This window comes from Perissodus microlepis, chromosome 19 (genome assembly GCF_051167445.1).
Source record: "Perissodus microlepis isolate ML-2025 ecotype Zambia chromosome 19, ASM5116744v1, whole genome shotgun sequence".
NCBI classification, from domain to species: Eukaryota; Metazoa; Chordata; class Actinopteri; order Cichliformes; family Cichlidae; genus Perissodus; species Perissodus microlepis.
In genome coordinates, this window is record NC_140479.1 from 1256831 (window position 1) to 1275196 (window position 18366).

Here is an 18366-nt window from a genome sequence, read left to right on the forward strand (position 1 = left end):
GTTTTTTTCACAGTGCGTTTTTAGAGGATGGATTTCTCAGAAAAATGCCATGAATTCAGTGTGTATTTACATTACAAAAATGAATAGAATTTGTTGCATCTACATATAATAGACAACTTTAAATTTTATATTCAGGCCCTTTGTTACAAGCAGCTTATTGCAAAATCATATTTTTAGCATGCTCTGAAAAATGCCAAAGACAACACTATGACAGGCAAAAAGTAATAATTTTCTAATAACATGTCATAATTCAGGGTGTAGTGCAGTGTCACTCTAAGAAAATAAAAAGAAACTGGCCAAAAAACCCAACCCCTAGATGAATTATGAATCTCAAAGTCACGTGCCTAAGAAAGAGGCCCTTCAGTTGATCCGTCTACTCTTTGCTGAAGCCTCATCACGAATGGTCTCAGTGGAAGAGAAACCATTCTTAAAGAATGAACATGAGGAGAGAAGGCTGAGGTATTCCAAATTATGCAAAAACTGGACTGAAAATGAGTGGCAACAGGAGAGATGAATCCAAATTAGATTTGTTTTTTGTTCAAATCACTGTGAATACAGTGGAATTTAAGAGAGAGTTACAACAGGGAGTGTCTGTAGCCAACTGTAAAACACAAAGGTTGTCACGGCTTTTCAGCTGGTGTTTTAAGATCATGTCAGAGAATGATGAACAGACAGATTTTAATGGAAACTAACTGATTGGCAGCAGTTTCAATTTTCAACATGACAATGACCCCAAACACACTGCCAGTGCAGTAAAAGCATACATGGATAGAACACACAATCTAACACTGTCAACCATGGATCGGCCTCCCCAGAGACCAGACCGCAACACTATTCAAGCAGCATGGGCTCATATTAACATACTACGTATTTAATTGGTTGAGCCCACATGCTAGGATTCACATAAATCATTTTAACATTTTTACACCTGTGTAAAAGTCCATTGGCCTGAAGACCTAAACCCAATAGGAAGTCCACCATTTTTCACTGAAGATTAAATGTTGGCATTGATTTTTCCATTTCCAGGTGCATGATTAAATCATGCAGTCTTATGACACATCTTAAGATGTTCACAGTTCTGCTTAAGTTAATATTGTGCATGTGACTTACTTTCTCTGAACAAGGAGAGCAATCTCTGACTGGACTTTGAGGTACTCCTGAGCCATCCTGATATGCTGCTCAAACACAGCCATGGACTCTTTGGAGTTTGGACAAGGAGCCAGAGGCTGAAAACACAGGGACACGCTGTGGTTAATGCAACACTCTACATATGCAGACTTCAGCATAACAGCTGGATGAGAATACTACTATGATGCTCAAAAAAATTAAATTAAAGAAAGAAAGAAAGAAAGAAACAGTTTTTAATCAGAATACAACATCAAGTCAGTTAAACTTCTAGAATATTGAACTTGTCAGTTTAGTAGCAGAGGGGGTTGTTACTCAGTATCAGCTGTTTTGGTGTTTATGGAGTTAATAACAGGTGCAGTAAAGGGGCGACAATGAGACAACCCTCAAATGGTTTGAATGAATGGTTTTACAGGTTTCCCTCCTCATATTCTCTGTCTTTTTTTCACTAGTTTTACATTTGGCTGAGGTCAGTGTCACTACTGACTGAGGCAATACCTGGACCCTACTAAGTTGCACAGGTAGTACAACTCCCCAAGTATGTCTATCAATACATGCAATTTGCAGAAGGTTTGCTGGGTCTCCCAGCAGTCTCAAGAGCATGGAGAAGATTCCAGGAGACAGGCAGTTACTCTAGGAGAGTTAAATAGGCCCATAGAAGGTCCATAAGCCATCAGCAGGACTGGTGTCTGCTCCTTTGTCCAAGGAGGAACAGGATGAGCACTGCCAGTCTTACAAAATGACCTTTAGCAAGCCACTGGTGCGAATTTCTATGACCAAACAATCACAGACTTCATGAGGGTGGTCTGAGGGCCTGACGTCCTCCAGTGGGCTCTACGCTCACTGCCCAACACTGTGGAGCGTAATAAGCATTTGCCACACAATACCAGAAATGGTAGGTCCTCCACTAGCATCCTGTGCATGTCACAGATAGAAGCAGGTTCAGCCTGACCACATCAGGCAGACGCAGACTTATTATCAAACCCTGTGCCTATTGATGCAGGTCATTCAGTCTCTGTAGAGCTGTAGTGAGAGCTAGATTTCATATCGCCAGCAATAACGCAGACTCATTTCCAGTGGATGTTGGCTTTCTCTCATTTCCATTCATAATCTTTTTATATTTTTCCAGGTAAGTGGTTCTGTTGGCTTTACTGAGTGGTGGCCTGCAGCTTGCACCGGGGCGGTTTACAGCTGGCTGTGAATCAATGTGGATAAAAATTAGCACCTCTAAGTCCAATACCATGATTTTCCGGTAGAAAGAGCAGTGTGGTCAATTCAGACTGACAATCAATTGCTGTGGAGTAGAGTTTGTTAAGCAAATTCATCAGACCATCACCAAGTCAAGTTCATTCAATTAAATCTTATTTATAAAGAGATAATTCACAGTCACCTCAAGGTGTTTGAGATACAGTGTGATGTATACCACGGCTGCCCTTAATTAACAACATTGGTATGTGGTGGGGTGCAGTCTGTGGCTCAGCTGCAGGGGAGGCTGACACACACCTGATCTCCATCAGCAAAACACACCTCCCCTTTAAGGATGGTGCCGGGACCAGAGGAGTGTGTGTGTGTGTGTGTGTGTGTGTGTGTGTGTGTGTGTGTGTGAAGAGCAGCTGAAATGCTGCTTGTGCTATGATAAAGTGGGAAATAAAACCTTACAAATAAAAGATACCAGAAAGTGCAGATCTTGTGTGTGGGTCCTCATTCTGGCACATGGTAATTACCATAATCTTTTTTTTTCTTTTTTACTGCTAGATGGATTGGTGCAGCATCTAAAGTAACGTATGGATGCATGCTCAATCATCCACGTAGCGTTTTCAGTGGGAGAAACGTTTCGTCACTCATCCAGGTGACTTCTTCAGTCTCTGCTGAGTGCAGCTTTCCCCAAATCTTATAAACAGGACATTTGCATAATGACTGAAACCAGCCCACTGAAGGAACAGTGCGCTGTTAGGTCAGCTCCTTGATCATTAATTTAGAAATTGTCATGACCACCGATCAATAACCATGAGTCCCATTCACAGAGAGTTGAATGGCTGCAATCACAGCATTGTAAGATGGTGACAGATGTACCCTTAGGCCCCCTCCTCCATTCAGAGATGGTCTTTCCCTTTTCACGTAAATGGCCTCCTTGACTCCGCCCTCAAACCAGCGTTCCTCCCTGTCCAGGATGTTACATCCTCATCATTGAAAGAGTGTCCACTGGCCTGTAGGTGTAAACAGACTGCAGAGTCCTGGCCTGACGAGGTGGCTCTTCTGTGTTGTGCCATCCTCTTAGCCAGAGGTTGTTTGGTTTCCCCGATGTATAAATCCTGGCAATCCTCCTGCACTTAACAGCTATGTTACTCTGTTTGTGTCGGGGGACCCGATCCTTGGGGTGGACCAGTTTTTGGTGCAGTGTGTTTTAGGGTTTAAAAGCCACAGAGACCTGGTGTTTAGAAAAAAATGCTTCTCAACTGCTCCGATACTCCTGACACGTTACAGGATCACTACAGGTTTTCACTTAGGCAGCGGTTGTCCTTCTCTCCTGGATCGGCTGGAGCTTTCTTTAGGAGCCTTCCCAGCTTTGATAAAAGTCCAGCTGGGATGACCACATTTACTCAGGGCCTCCTTGATGTTCTTCTGCCTCCCTGGCTGCTGTGTCAGTGGGGATGGTGTTCGCTCTGTGTTGTAGCGTCCTGATGACTCCCAGTTTGTGCTCCAGTGGATGATGAGAGTCAAACCTTAAATACTGATCTGTATGTGTAGGTTTACGGTACACCTCAGTTTTAGATGTCCCCCATTACTGATGGAAATCTCACAGTCTAAGAAGGCTAACCTGCCACTTTTCATATCCTCCCTTTGATGTGTCGGTCCACCAACTTAATGTGATCAGTGAATTGTGGAACGTCCTGAGATTTGATTTTCACCCAGGTGTCATCCACATACCTGAACCAATGACTTGGTGTTCCAGGGTAGAATGAAGACACAGTTCAAACACACTTGGTCGATGCTGAGAGCGGTCCTGTTGCTGAGGTTGGGGTCATCCTGTAATCTCTTACGAACTACCTCCAACGCTTCCGTGACTGGGATGCAAGTGAAGAGATGTAACGTGGTACGAGACCATGGTTTCATCTGCCTCCATAATGACATCTCTCACCTTCTCAACAAACTCCAAGGTGTTCTGGATGTGGTGTTCAGATACCAACAGATTGAGAATCGAAGCCAGAAACTTAGAGATGTTATAGGTGACCGAGTTGATCATACAGACAATCGCTCTTAAAGGTGCACCCTGATTATGTATCTTCAGTAAACCATACAGACTTGGTGTAGAGTCCCCTGGATATAGCCTGTAGTATGCAGTCCGGTCAGTGGCACTGTCCTGTCCTAACTGCTTCAGGCAATCTATCACCCTCTTCCTGGGTCTCATTTCAGGGGCTCATGGTTAAGAAGCAGCTGAGTGTGAAAGTGAAGTTTTAGTGGTTGATCTATGACCCCATCCTCACCTGTGGTCATAAGCACAGGTAGTGACTAAAAGAATGAGACTACAGATGCAAATGGCAGAAATAAATGGTGTTCAGGTCTTTGACAAGGATGCCTCCATGGTAAGTCGGAGTAGTGGCCAAAAATGGCTGCATGTCCAGAATTTCAAACATATTCACATTTTACTTATTTAAGCAAACATATAAGAAATAGAAACATCACATTTTAGTATTACATACATTTTAAACTTCAAAATATATATTTTGCTGAATTTAGCAGATCTTCTACATTACTTATAATTTAGAGTTCTCATACTTACAAAACAATAACTAATACATGCATAAACACTAAATGTAAGTGTGTGGGTATATGTCTTCACCTAGAAAAGTCAGAGAAAACTGTTATCCAATACCATGGTGAACTACAGCTATGTTTTTGTGTTTGTAAGCACAATAAAAATACCATCTTACCTGCAGCTGATAATCCAGTTTCAGATAGCCATCTACTCCATTGGTAGCTAAAGACACACACACACACACACACACTCTTACTTTTCAAACACAAATCCAAACACTGGCAGTGAACCATCTAATGCTACTGTGGTCAGACTAATGCATGCACTGAGCCACATCTGTGACTGAACTAGAAAATAAGTGTTATGAGGTTTTACCAAAGAAGACAAACAAGGAGTCTATCACTAGGCACTGACCAGGTATTACACAGATTAGGCATAACATTATGACCACCTGCCTATTATTGTGTTGGTTTGTCTGTGTAGGTTCTCTGTCATCCAGGTCATGGTAGTCAAAGGAAGTTGGGCTGTATGGAGTGGCAGGGAGAGGTAGTACCACTGATAAGGGGACATGTCATGCTCCTTGGAGCAGTTTGTCCTTTGAGTAGTTCCTTCCTTGTTGGTACTCTCACCTGTGGCTCCTCGCAGCTATTTGAATTCAATAGCATGCAACAGTGGCCACACCCTGGCAAAAGCTTCAAATGTCTGGTCGAACCAGGTAAGGGTAGCCAATGAGTCTGAAACCACTGTTGGGTCTGAAACCCTTCGTGAACCACCCACACTCACACATACAGTAACGTCCTGTGGAGATGGGTACATGATGAAGCAGCAAGTGCAGATACACTGGGAGCTGTAGCCACAACCCAACATGTAGGCGACCCAGGGTATTAGATGACTCTCACTGGACCCAAGCAGCAGTGGAGTTGAGCAGTCCCCTGGGTATCTGAGCAGCAGCAGGTATCTGCATATCTTTCACAGTGGCTAGGTACTGTCCGCTTGAAAGAGCCAAGAGCTTTAATTTCCACTTCCTCTATGTAAAGGTTGGCTACAACAGGTGACACTGGAGATCCAACATTTTTCACACCTCGGCTCACGTGATGAAGCACTTGAGTGGATCACGAACCCTAAGGGACAGCCCCCAATAGGTTTAAATACCCTGCACTCTGCACCATTTGGATGAAATCACTGGACCCATTATCAGACCCAGTAGGTCCCTGGGTTCTTCCTGGTAGGTTTTTCTGAGTATTTGGTGAAGGCATTCGACCCCATCTCCAAGGGTTACTTTGGGAGTATGGGGTATCATGCCTATTGATGCAGGTCATTCAGCCTCTGTAGAGCTGTAGTGACAGCTTGATTCATATCGCCAGCAGCAAGTCAGACTCATTTCCAGTGGATGTTGGCTTTCTCCATTTCCATTCATAATCTTTATGGAAACAATTTAGAGGTGCAACCAAGAGGTGGCTGTTGGAGAGATGAAACATCTTCTCGAAACTTTAACAAGTCCAGTCGCTTTCTTTCCAAGCTCCTTAGACATTGTGTTGGTTTCGCTTTTGCTGCCAAAACAGCCCTGACCCATCGAGGCATGTACACCATCAAGCCATTCAATTCTGAAAGTGTGCTGTTGTATCGGGCATCAAAATGTTAGCAACATTTAAGCACTGTAAGCAGCAAAGTGAGGCCTCCAAACTCACTTAAATTCGTACGCTTGCCCCAGTTATCCTGCTTCTAACACATCACCTTTTTAGGATAAAATGTTCACTTGCTCCCTAATATATCCCACCCTCCAACAGGTGCTATAATGAAGAGAAAATCATTGTTTTTCACTTCACCTGTTGGTGGTCAGAATGCTATGCGTTAATCATGTCTCATACAATTTATAAACGCAGGTTGCTAACCAAACAGCTAGTGTTAGACAGTAACTTCACCCTCTCATCCAAATATAGTAATTTGAGCTTCTAAAGGTCTAACACAGCACGAGCTATTTTGATGTTTTAAAATGTAGAGTTAAAAACCAATGAGTTATAGAACATTGATGGCAAAACTGAAATAGAAAACAATCTAAAAACTGTCTGTATACAGAGAAACAAATTAGTTTACCACAGTCTTTAAATTTGGCAGACGTCTTGTAAACCTTGCTTCAGGTCAACAGCAGTTACTATCTTCTAATATGACTGCAATGTGTCCACGGCGGGGCGGGTACAGTATTTACTCAGACACATATATTTTAAAGGTTGAATTGATGATTATTTTGCAGGAAAATAATATTGTGTGAATCTACCTGTGGAGCTGAATGTCATCTTCAGTTCTGACTGGCTAGAGTTGATTGGAGAACTGCTCAAGTGGGTTGAGTTTTGGGAAGGCCCTGGTTGAGTGTCCACACCTGAGGTCCTGGGCAGACCAGCACGCAATGCAGGACTCTGGGATTTGAAAATCATAAAATAATAAAAAATAATAAAATAAAATCATAAAACAGGTTCAAAGCAAAACACTGAAGAAGTGTGATCACTGTGTGATTATGGTTCTATTACCTTTGAGGGCTTGAACTGAAGTGGAAATTTGGACTCGAGACTTTTCAGGGTTTCCTCTCTACCAACTGAGTTCATGTGTTCTATGTCGTCATCACTCCGGCTACAGTTGATAGTGCAGTCAGCATACGAGTCTGAGCAGAAATAAAGAAATGATTTGTGATAATATTAATGATTTACCATGGAATGACTTCAATTACATCTATTATAAAAAAGTTAGCAGAGACTGAAATAGCTGTTGAAGCGATCATGCATTAGTAGAAGCTGTAGCATGGTTACCCGTGCTTGTGGCTGACGAAGAGCCACTTCTGCTGGCTGACGACTGATGAGGAAGATCCAGTGGTTCATCGGAACCTGGAAAGTACTGGAAGATGCACACATAGCACCCTGCATTTTTAAAGAACTCTTTCTAGGCCAGTGTTTCCCAACCTTCTGGAGTCACGGCACATACTTCACATTAGAAAAATCACACGCCACACCACCAAACAAAAATGTCACAAAAAGCATTCCGATAATTTTTCCCTGCGCACCAGGTGTAAGCAGAATTGGCTCGGTTTGCCCCCAGTATACCCTTTTTGCTTCCTTCTGACCACTACCCATGCTAGGGCCTTCATCTGGGTAGGAGTTTTCTCCAGGACCAGGTCAGACTGACTACTTTTTCTTTCTTTTTTTAAATTTTTTAAAATATTTTTTTATTGAGCGTCAAGAATGTAATACAAAGATATACATGTAACAAAGTCACAACGCTTCTTTTATATGCATACCCCACCCCAAGAACATCTTGGACACCAATCCAGAGGAAAAAAATTTTTTTTAAATGAGGTACATCAAAATTCACCATATTTAAAGATGTGCACTTAAAAGGCAATAGTTTGCACAAAATTAATCGTCATCACAACAATAAGGGTATACGGTAGCTGCCAAGCGAGTATCAGATGGGTACGGTTTTAATTTTCTCTAAATGTTTTAGCAAACTATCCCAAACGGCAAAGAATCTCTCCTTCGGCCCCTTGAGAGTACAGCTGTATAAATTGTGTCAGGTCACTGAACCACAGAGCCACTGTGGGTGGCTTTTGTGACTTCCAATGCAATAATATCTTTCTGTGTGCAAGCAGTGTAGTGAAAGCGATTATGTTTTTGTAGCTTTTCCTTAATGTTCTCTGTCCTCTATCTGTAGCACCAAATATACCCATGACTACATCGGGCTGAAGCTCAGCATTCAATGCTTCAGACAGTGTTTTGAAAATTGTTGAGCAGTAGGCTTTTAAAGTTGGACATGACCAAAACATATGTGTTAAATCTGCAGAAGGATTTCTACATCTCTCACAGCTTGCATCTATGTTTGGAAATATTTTGGCCAGTCTTGCCTTAGAGTAATGAATGCGGTGAAGAATCTTGAACTGTATGATGTTTAATTTGGCACAAGAAGTGCTGTTGTTTACTCTTAAAAGAGCGCTCTCCCAGGTCTCCTGCTCTAAGTCCACCCCCAGCTCATCCTCCCAGTCCGCTCTGATCTTTGCCATTGTTATATTCTTAAAGGAGGCTATACAATTACTGACCCTTGAGATAAGACCTTTAGGCTTAAATGTGAGTTTCAACAGATCATCAACACCAGTAAATGGTGTTATATTTGGAAAGTTGGGGTTATAATGCTGAAGGAAGTGCAAACTTGAAAGTATCTAAATAAGCTGGACCGAGGGAGGTCAAATTTTTGTGACAAATCCTGAAAACTTGCCAAGACACGTCTATGTACATGTCAGAAAGGTTATGGATGCCTCGTCTCTGCCAAAGAGCAAATTCAGAGTCTAATCTGGCGGGAGGGAAAAGGTGATTATTATGAATAGGGCTCAAATGGAGAAGATTTTTAAACCCAAAGTTCTTTTAAAATTGAGCCCATATTTTGAGGGTGTTAATAACTATAAGACTGTCGGTGTACAGCCGTGAGGAAATTGGAAGGCTGGAGGTGACCAAGGCTCTAAGGGAGGTGGAGATGCAAGACGCCGCTTCAATTTGGCACCAATCTTCATCTGGGGTGTGGAGCCAATAAATTATTTTTTGAACATTTGAGGCCCAGTATTAATGGCCGAAATTTGGAAAGGCTAAGCCACCTAGGTCTTTAGGCCTCTGTAACAGATCCAGGCGTATTCTAGGTTTTTTCCCCATCCCATATAAATGAGACCAAAGCTTTATCAATAGATTTAAAAAATGATTTTGGAAGGTAAAGTGGGACACACTGAAATAGATAAAGAAACTTGAGGAGTATATTCATTTTTATACTATTTACGTTCCCTGCCAACGATAGATGAAGTGGTTTCCATTTCTTTAAGTCCGATTTGACCTTTTCAAGTAGCGGGCAGAAATTTTCTTCATAGAGATTGTGCAAATCTCGTTATATTTATGCCTAGATATTTAAAGCCATTTTTGGCTGTTTTGAAAGGTATAGCACTGCTCTGTATTTGAAGAGCCAGGTCATTAGCAGGATAGCATTCGCTTTCACTGAAGTTCAGTTTGTACCCAGAGAAGGAGCCAAAGCTGCTTAGGGTGTGGAGGATATGGACACATGAAACGGGATCAGATACATACATTAACAGATCATCTGCATGGAGGGACACTCTATGCTCTTTATCCATCCTACAAATACCTGCAATTGATGACACAGTTTTGAGTGTAATAGAGAGGGGCTCTATGGCCAGGGCAAATAACAATGGGCTGATCGGACAGCCCTGACGGGTACCTCTTGTCAACTTAAAATATCGTGAACGTTTACCATTAATGATTATAGAAGCTTTGGGTGATCTGTATAAAAGTCTTATCCATGAGATAAAATTAGGACCATAACCAAATTTCTTTAAACAAGCAAATAGATAACCCCATTCCACCCTATCAAATGCTTTCTCTGCATTCAGCGTGATAACCACCTCAGGCACCTCGCCGGACACAGGAGAGTGGATAACATTTAGGAGCCGACGGACATTCGTAAATGAGTGACAGCCTGGGATAAAACCAGTTTGGTCAGCAGATATTACGTCATGGATTGTAGTTTCTAGACGTAGGGCAAGAGCCTTAGCCAAGATTTATATCACAGTTTAGGAGTGAACCAGGCTCTGTGCTGTCTTTACCTGATTTCAGCAGGAGGAAAATAGATGCTTCAGTCACTGGCTGTGGGAGTGACCCACGAGACAAAGAATCATTAAACACATTAAGTAAGATTGTTGTTAGTTTGTCAGAAAATATTTTAAAGAACTCAATAGGATACCCATCAGGGCCCGGTGCCTTGCCATTTTGCATCGCCTTTAGTACAGTAGTCACTTTTGCATGATTGAGTGGAAGTTCAGCTTCAGTCCTATGGGCCACTGTTACAAGAGGAGCCTGAAGATTGTTAAAGAAATGCTCCATATCAGAGCAGTCACTTGTAATCTCAGATGTATAAAGATTTGAATAAAACGCAGTGAAGGTTTCTTTAATTTCTTTGGGGTCAATTGTTAACTCACCATCATCTTTTCGTGTTTGTGGGATTTGTTGTGCGGCTGAGCGGCATTTAAGTTGATGTGCTAATAAACGTCCGGCTTTATCGCCATGCTCATATACATAACCTCGTGACTTTAACAGAAGACGTTCAGTTTTTTCAGTTGATAGCAAATTATACTGTATTTGGAGGTCTAGCTTCCTTTAATAAAGCTCAGGAGAGGGAGAGACAGAGTACTGAGCATCTACCATAGAAATGGTTCTTGCCTATTTCAATTCATTTTGTGTTTTCTAAACGAATATGAGATGATTTCTCCCCTGATTGCAGCCTTTAGTGTCTCCCACAAGAGAGAAGGTGAAACATTATCTTTTTGGTTAAAAATTAGAAAGTCATCTATTTTTTTTTTTATATCATTTCACAGAAACCCTCCTCTGCCAGGAGAGTCCGGTCTAATTTCCAGGGCGGGCGTTCTGATTGGTAGAGAGAAAAGTACAGGGGCATGATCTGACTCTACAATAGTTAAATATTCAGTACTCATATAGTCTATTCTACTATATGAATGATGTACATTAGAAAAAAAAGAAAACGACTTACTTTGTGGAAATAAAAACCGCCAGGGGTCAACACAACCTATTTGGGCCATAAAAACAGATAATATCTTGCCTTTTTTGGAGAGATTTGTAGGTTTAGAGCTGGAACGGTCAAGTGTTACATTCATCACACAGTTCAAGTCTCCACCAAAAATCAGCTGTTTTGAGTTCATATCTGGAATTATTTTGCCAATAAACTTATCATCATCCCAGTTCGGGGCAGAAATATTTATCAGAACCGGACTGACTACTTTTTCTTTCAAATATTTATCTATTGTTATTAGGCGCTGGTTGTCTCACAGCATGACTATTATGTAATTTCTTCTTCGTCTTCTGTTTTACTGGCAGTTGGCAACCGATGTAATTTGAGCAGGTAGTTGTACTGCCCTCTAGTGGAAGAGAATGTAATTGTTCTGCCCGTTACTCATGCTGCTGGCTTAGAGTAGTAATCAGGTGGAACCAGATAATCTTCCACGGCACAACTATATGCTGTGGCACAGTGGTTGGGAAACACTGCTCTAGGTTCTGATTTATAAAACCTTCTCAAAAGATCATTTGTTTAATTGTTTCTAGATATAGTTCCAATTTGTCATGTCATTACTTTTAATTGTTTTACTATATTTCTTTTTACGCACAAAAACAGTTAGATTGGCACTTGAGTTTTTAATGTGGATAAGTATCTTTGAAAGTTTATTATCAGACTCCTCCAGGGAAGTCGGTCTCACGTAGTGTCCCAAATGACAGATTCATTTTGATGGTACAAAACAAAACAAAACAAAACAGAAAAAGTGAAAACTTCAGCCTTTAATCTTTTTAGATCGCTCTGTTTAAAACACACGCCTCAGATTTCAGTGTGCAGAAAAAATTCAAAACAATGAGGGCTGAGCAGGAGATTCATGGTGATTTGAGATGGAGTGAACCACATCATAAAAAAATTAATCCAGAGAAGAACCTAAATTTGACTGAATTTCTGAGAAAACAAATGCTATAATTCATTTCTTTACTGTACACACAAACTGAAATAAAATGATAATTCGTGGTTCCATGTAGTGGCACTATACCTTCATTAGATGATTCATCGTGTTTTTGACCTCATTCATTGATGGCCTCTGGCTGGGTTCTTTGTCCCAGCAGCGTGTCATCAGAGTCTCTATGGGTTCTGGAAGGTCTTTGATCAGAGGAGGTCGAGTACCTGTCGTAGTAACCAGTCAGCCAGAAGAGAACAATGGTTTCCATTATCACCATTATGAACAAAACTTCGTATTATGTCAAGAGAAAAGACCTCATTCGGTGTGTACACACAAATGTCTCGTAAATCGTCGACAAACATTTCACCCACATATTTAATTCAGAATTATTTTTGTGAATTTGTTCGTACTCTACAAACAAATTTAGAAGTTTCTCAGACCAGACTGAACACGAATAGATGATGAAAATTATGATGGTGAAAAAATTACTTGAAGACTGCAGTTACAGAGAGATTTCTGGATGAATGAAAACAACAAAAAATGGTAAAGCAATATCAGAATGGTAGTTGCCTTTTTTTGCATACTCTTTTTAATAAGCACCAAGTGCTCTGATTACCACTGGAATCACTGTTACCTTCACACTTCACATCTTTCTGAGCTCTTCTCTGAGCCATTTGCTACTGCTCCAGGTTCTTGTGTTCCTTCTTCGTGATGTGTCTATCACCATGGTTGCTCTTCCCTGCTTGTCAACCACTACTACAGGGAGTGCAGAATTATTAGGCAAGTTGTATTTTTGAGGAATAATTTTATTATTGAACAACAACCATGTTCTCAATGAACCCAAAAAACTCATTAATATCAAAGCTGCATGTTTGTGGAAGTAGTTTTTAGTTTGTTTTTAGTTTCAGCTATTTTAGGGGGATATCTGTGTGTGCAGGTGACTATTACTGTGCATAATTATTAGGCAACTTAACAAAAAACAAATATATACCCATATACCATTCAATTATTTATTTTTACCAGTGAAACCAATATAACATCTCCACATTCACAAATATACATTTCTGACATTCAAAAACAAAACAAAAACAAATCAGCGACCAATATAGCCACCTTTGCAAGGACACTCAAAAGCCTACCATCCATGGATTCTGTCAGTGTTTTGATCTGTTCACCATCAACATTGCGTGCAGCAGCAACCACAGCCTCCCAGACACTGTTCAGAGAGGTGTACTGTTTTCCCTCCTTGTAAATCTCACATTTGATGATGGACCACAGGTTCTCAATGGGGTTCAGATCAGGTGAACAAGGAGGCCATGTCATTAGTTTTTCTTCTTTTATACCCTTTCTTGCCAGCCACGCTGTGGAGTACTTGGACGCGTGTGATGGAGCATTGTCCTGCATGAAAATCATGTTTTTCTTGAAGGATGCAGACTTCTTCCTGTACCACTGCTTGAAGAAGGTGTCTTCCAGAAACTGGCAGTAGGACTGGGAGTTGAGCTTGACTCCATCCTCAACCCGAAAAGGCCCCACAAGCTCATCTTTGATGATACCAGCCCAAACCAGTACTCCACCTCCACCTTGCTGGCGTCTGAGTCGGACTGGAGCTCTCTGCCCTTTACCAATCCAGCCACGGGCCCATCCATCTGGCCCATCAAGACTCACTCTCATTTCATCAGTCCATAAAACCTTAGAAAAACCAGTCTTGAGATATTTCTTGGCCCAGTCTTGACGTTTCAGCTTGTGTGTCTTGTTCAGTGGTGGTCGTCTTTCAGCCTTTCTTACCTTGGCCATGTCTCTGAGTATTGCACACCTTGTGCTTTTGGGCACTCCAGTGATGTTGCAGCTCTGAAATATGGCCAAACTGGTGGCAAGTGGCATCTTGGCAGCTGCACGCTTGACTTTTCTCAGTTCATGGGCAGTTATTTTGTGCCTTGGTTTTTCCACACGCTTCTTGCGACCATGTTGACTATTTTGAATGAAACGCTTGATTGTTCGATGATCACGCTTCAGAAGCTTTGCAATTTTGAGACTGCTGCATCCCTCTGCAAGATATCTCACTATTTTTGACTTTTCTGAGCCTGTCAAGTCCTTCTTTTGACCCATTTTGCCAAAGGAAAGGACGTTGCCTAATAATTATGCACACCTGATATAGGGTGTTGATGTCATTAGACCACACCCCTTCTCATTACAGAGATGCACATCACCTAATATGCTTAATTGGTAGTAGGCTTTCGAGCCTATACAGCTTGGAGTAAGACAACATGCATGCAGAGGATGATGTGGACAAAATACTCATTTGCCTAATAATTCTGCACTCCCTGTATGTCCAGTTGGGTAGCCATCACCAGTTTGTCCATCTGTATCTGGAAGTCCCACAGGATCATACCACAGTCATTCTCGACATCACCTTGTTCCTCGAATTCAGCTGACTACTCAGAACTTGCCTTACTCTCTGCAGGTACTTGATGGTTGCAGCTTTCCTAGCGGCCTCTTAGTGGTTCCTATTTGTCTGTGGTACTTGTAGCTATTCTCAGTGTCTGCAATGTTGCCTTCCAGTAGTGCGATCCTCTCAGTTTTGACTACCTTTTCTTCGTTACCATCCGATGACATTTCTCCAGTCTGAATGACATTCCGATGTTGCTGCTTTAGATCCTTGGAGTGTGGATCAGTGAATCGATGTATCATTCACTCTTGGCATACAGCTTGATGCCATCCATGTGGAGGAGGTGGCTTACAATTGCTCCATTCTGTAGTCTGTATCAGTAGCCAGTCTTGTCAATGATCTCATTCAGGGGGTTCAGGCCTATGCAGAACAGCAGTGAGGACAGCGGGACAGATCCCGCACTGATGGTGACTTGTGCTATAGGCTTGAAGTTGGCGTCTAAGTGTTGTACGCCAGATTCCCATTAAGTTCCTGATGAAGGCTCTAAGGGTCCTGTTGATATTGTATAGTTCTAGGCATTCCAGGATCCAGGTGTGGGGCATTGAGTCATAGGCCTTCTTGTAATCAATCCAGGCAGTGCACAGGTTGGTCAGCCTAGTCTTGCAGTCTCAGGCGACTGCTCCATCTATCAGTAGCTGGTGTTTCACTCCTCTGGTATTCCTACCAATTCCTTTCCATGTGCTGCTCATGTATTGAGCCAGGTGCCTGTTCAGCCGCTATGATGCCTGACAGGAGCAACCATGTGGTACTGAGGCAGGTTATTGGCCGGTAGTTGGATGGGACCGGTCCCTTCTGGGGGCTCCTTGGGGATCAGGACTGTCTGGCCTTTGGTTAGCCATTTTAGGTGTCTCTCATTGACTAGCAGCTGGGTCATTTGTGCTGCCAGGCGCTTGTGGAGTGCAGTCAGCTTCTTCAGCCAGCAGGCATGAACCATGTTGGGGCCTGGTGCTGTCCAACTCTTCATACTGGAGACCCTTTCTTGGATGTCTGCCACTTTGATGGTTACTGGACCCTGTTCAGTGAGGTAGCTGGAGTCTGCTCTTAGATCCACTAGCCACTGAGCATTGACATTATGGGCTGCATCCTTCTCCCATATGCTCTTCCAGTATTTCTCCATCTCCAGCCTTGGTGTTGCTGTTGTCATGCTGTTTCCTGCCACTGAGAATACACCTTGGATTGTTCTGTGGAGAACAGCTGGTTTATTCTTCTGCTTCTATTTCTCTGGTATACCTCTTTAAGCGCCTGGCTTGAAGGCTATGAGTCTTTGCTTGGCAGTTTCCAAGGCCTCAGATATGGAAAGCTTGCTGTACTTCTTAGGCACCTTCCACATCACACCTTTCTGTAACTTCGATAGTTGGCCAACTTCCCCCCATGCTACTTTGATCTCACACAAACACACACGCCTGAGAGAAGAGCTGGAGAAGCTCTGGAGGATGAAGGCAACAGTGGTCCCAGTGGTAACTGAAGCGCTCGGGGCAGTGACTCCCAAGCTGGCGAGTGACTACAGCAGGTCCCAGGAACAACATCTGAGATGTCTGTCCAGGGGAGTGTAGTACTAGGAACAGCAAAGATGCTGCACAGGACCCTCGAGGTCCCAGGCCTCTTATGGAGGACCTGAGCTTGAAGGATAAAGACTACCCCCAAGGTGAGTAAGGACTTTTTTTTGTACTCTGTTAAGGTCCTCACTATCTAATAGAATCTACTCACCTCTGTGGACAGCCCACATTATGCAAAATGCAGAACCACCAATCTCGTCAAAGGGTTTCTTGCGTGTGATGACCTCCCACAGGATAATCCCCCAGCTGAACACATCACACTTTTCACTGTAGTTACTGCCTGAAGAATATAAACCAAAACCATATTTAAAAGAATCTGAAAGTTATAGCCAGCAAAATACAGGTTAAAAGTGATGGTCATTAGGTAGTTCACAGTGATAAACTCGTGCAGTTGTACTAAATAAGTTTATATATCCCTCGTGTCATAGTTAATTAACTGACACCAAGTGTAGTCCTCCTTCAACACCTGCCAACACTCTGATCTTTCCTGGGTTTCTCATACATTTTAAAACCACTACCCTTTGGCTTCCTGGCTTCATTTCTCCTGGTAAGATCTACAGACAATACATTGGACTTCTTTGCTTGATCAACTATGGGACCTTATATAGACAGGTGGGTGCCTTTCTAAATCACATCCAATCAACTGAATTTTCTACAAATGGACTCCAATCAAATTGAAGAAAAATCTGACAAATGATCAGTGGAAACAGGATACACCTGAGCTCAATTTTAAGAACCAAAGTCTATAAATATTTATATACACGCTATATTTGTTTGTTTGTTTTTTAATGAAGAATTTCACTGTAACCTTTTTCACATTGGGTTTTTGGGATATTCCATGTAGAATTTTGAGATGAAAAATTTATTTAATCCGTTTAGGAATAAGGCTTACAAAATTTGGGATAAGTGAAGTGCAGCAAATACTTCATCAAATAAATTTAAGTTATTAAATTAAATGATATTAAATTTTTGTGTGTTCATCTCATCTTTTTGTGGCTGGTTCCTTTAGGGGTCAACACAGTGCCTCTACTGTCATACCAATCTTCTACCTGTCCTCCTTCACTACATCTCTGAATTTTGTTTGTAGTCTGCTTCCTTTCCTCCATCCTGGCAGCTCCATAATCAAGATTTGAGCATTCTTAATGTGGTATATAACAACATGAGACCAACATGAGATCATGAGTCCAAGATTGAAGAGGTGGGTGGGTTTTGAGCAGATCAACACCGGTTTACCTTCCAGAATTTATTTCTACACAGCTTGTGGAGGGAAAGTATGAAGCTCCTCTTGGTAAGATTAAAGATGCTGATAAATCAGCAAAGAACAACATTACCATGACAGCTACAGTCTGGATCAGTGTTGCCACAGAGGTATATCGCTTGTCACTTTAAAGGGTTAGGTTTATTATTGCCTCACAAAAACGTCCCGTGAAGGACACACTGGGCCAACCATTGCTTCTTGGATTGAGAAGACTGCGGAAATTTCTTTGATTACTCTGAGCAAAATTGTGGTTGTTTTCCATGACAATGGCTCCAATGTAGTGGTTACTGCAAACATCTTGCAGGAAAAACATGGGTGGATGTCTTACTTGTAAAATTATTTCTATCCTTAATCACTCCAACCTGCTGCACATCCTTTCCAGCTTGAGCTCTCCGCCTAGACAATCGATACAAGTTCTTTTCTCCCTCCTTGGTGTCCAGCATCTCAAACAACTCACTATAAGCCTTTTCCACCTCTCTCTTGGCCGTATACTTAGCCTGCGAGTACTCCTGTTTACTTTCATCTTTTGTGTGTTCATTTGAGGAACACATAAGGGTTAAAAATACTAGATTTTTTTGGATTATACAAGGTATATGTATAAATGGGTATATGTGTAAATAAATAATTGATTCTTGGCAAGACCATCATTTTTATTGAAGCGACCCTTCCCATGAGTGA

General features: G+C 41.9%; 1 protein-coding gene across 3 annotated transcripts in view; it reads right to left on the bottom strand.

Annotated features, from left to right (window-relative positions):
- The window catches only part of LOC146365152 (mitogen-activated protein kinase kinase kinase 7-like), a 32847-nt gene that overhangs the window by 2168 nt on the left and 12313 nt on the right, over positions 1–18366 (bottom strand). For all 3 annotated transcript variants that reach the window (XM_084913940.1, XM_084913939.1, XM_084913938.1), the window contains 7 exons: positions 16582–16710; positions 12522–12652; positions 7684–7768; positions 7408–7538; positions 7158–7296; positions 5058–5104; positions 1111–1226 (listed from right to left, as the gene is read on the bottom strand). In XM_084913940.1, coding sequence (XP_084770066.1) covers positions 1111–1226; positions 5058–5104; positions 7158–7296; positions 7408–7538; positions 7684–7768; positions 12522–12652; positions 16582–16710 — 778 coding nt within the window. The remainder of the gene's footprint in view (positions 1–1110; positions 1227–5057; positions 5105–7157; positions 7297–7407; positions 7539–7683; positions 7769–12521; positions 12653–16581; positions 16711–18366) is intronic.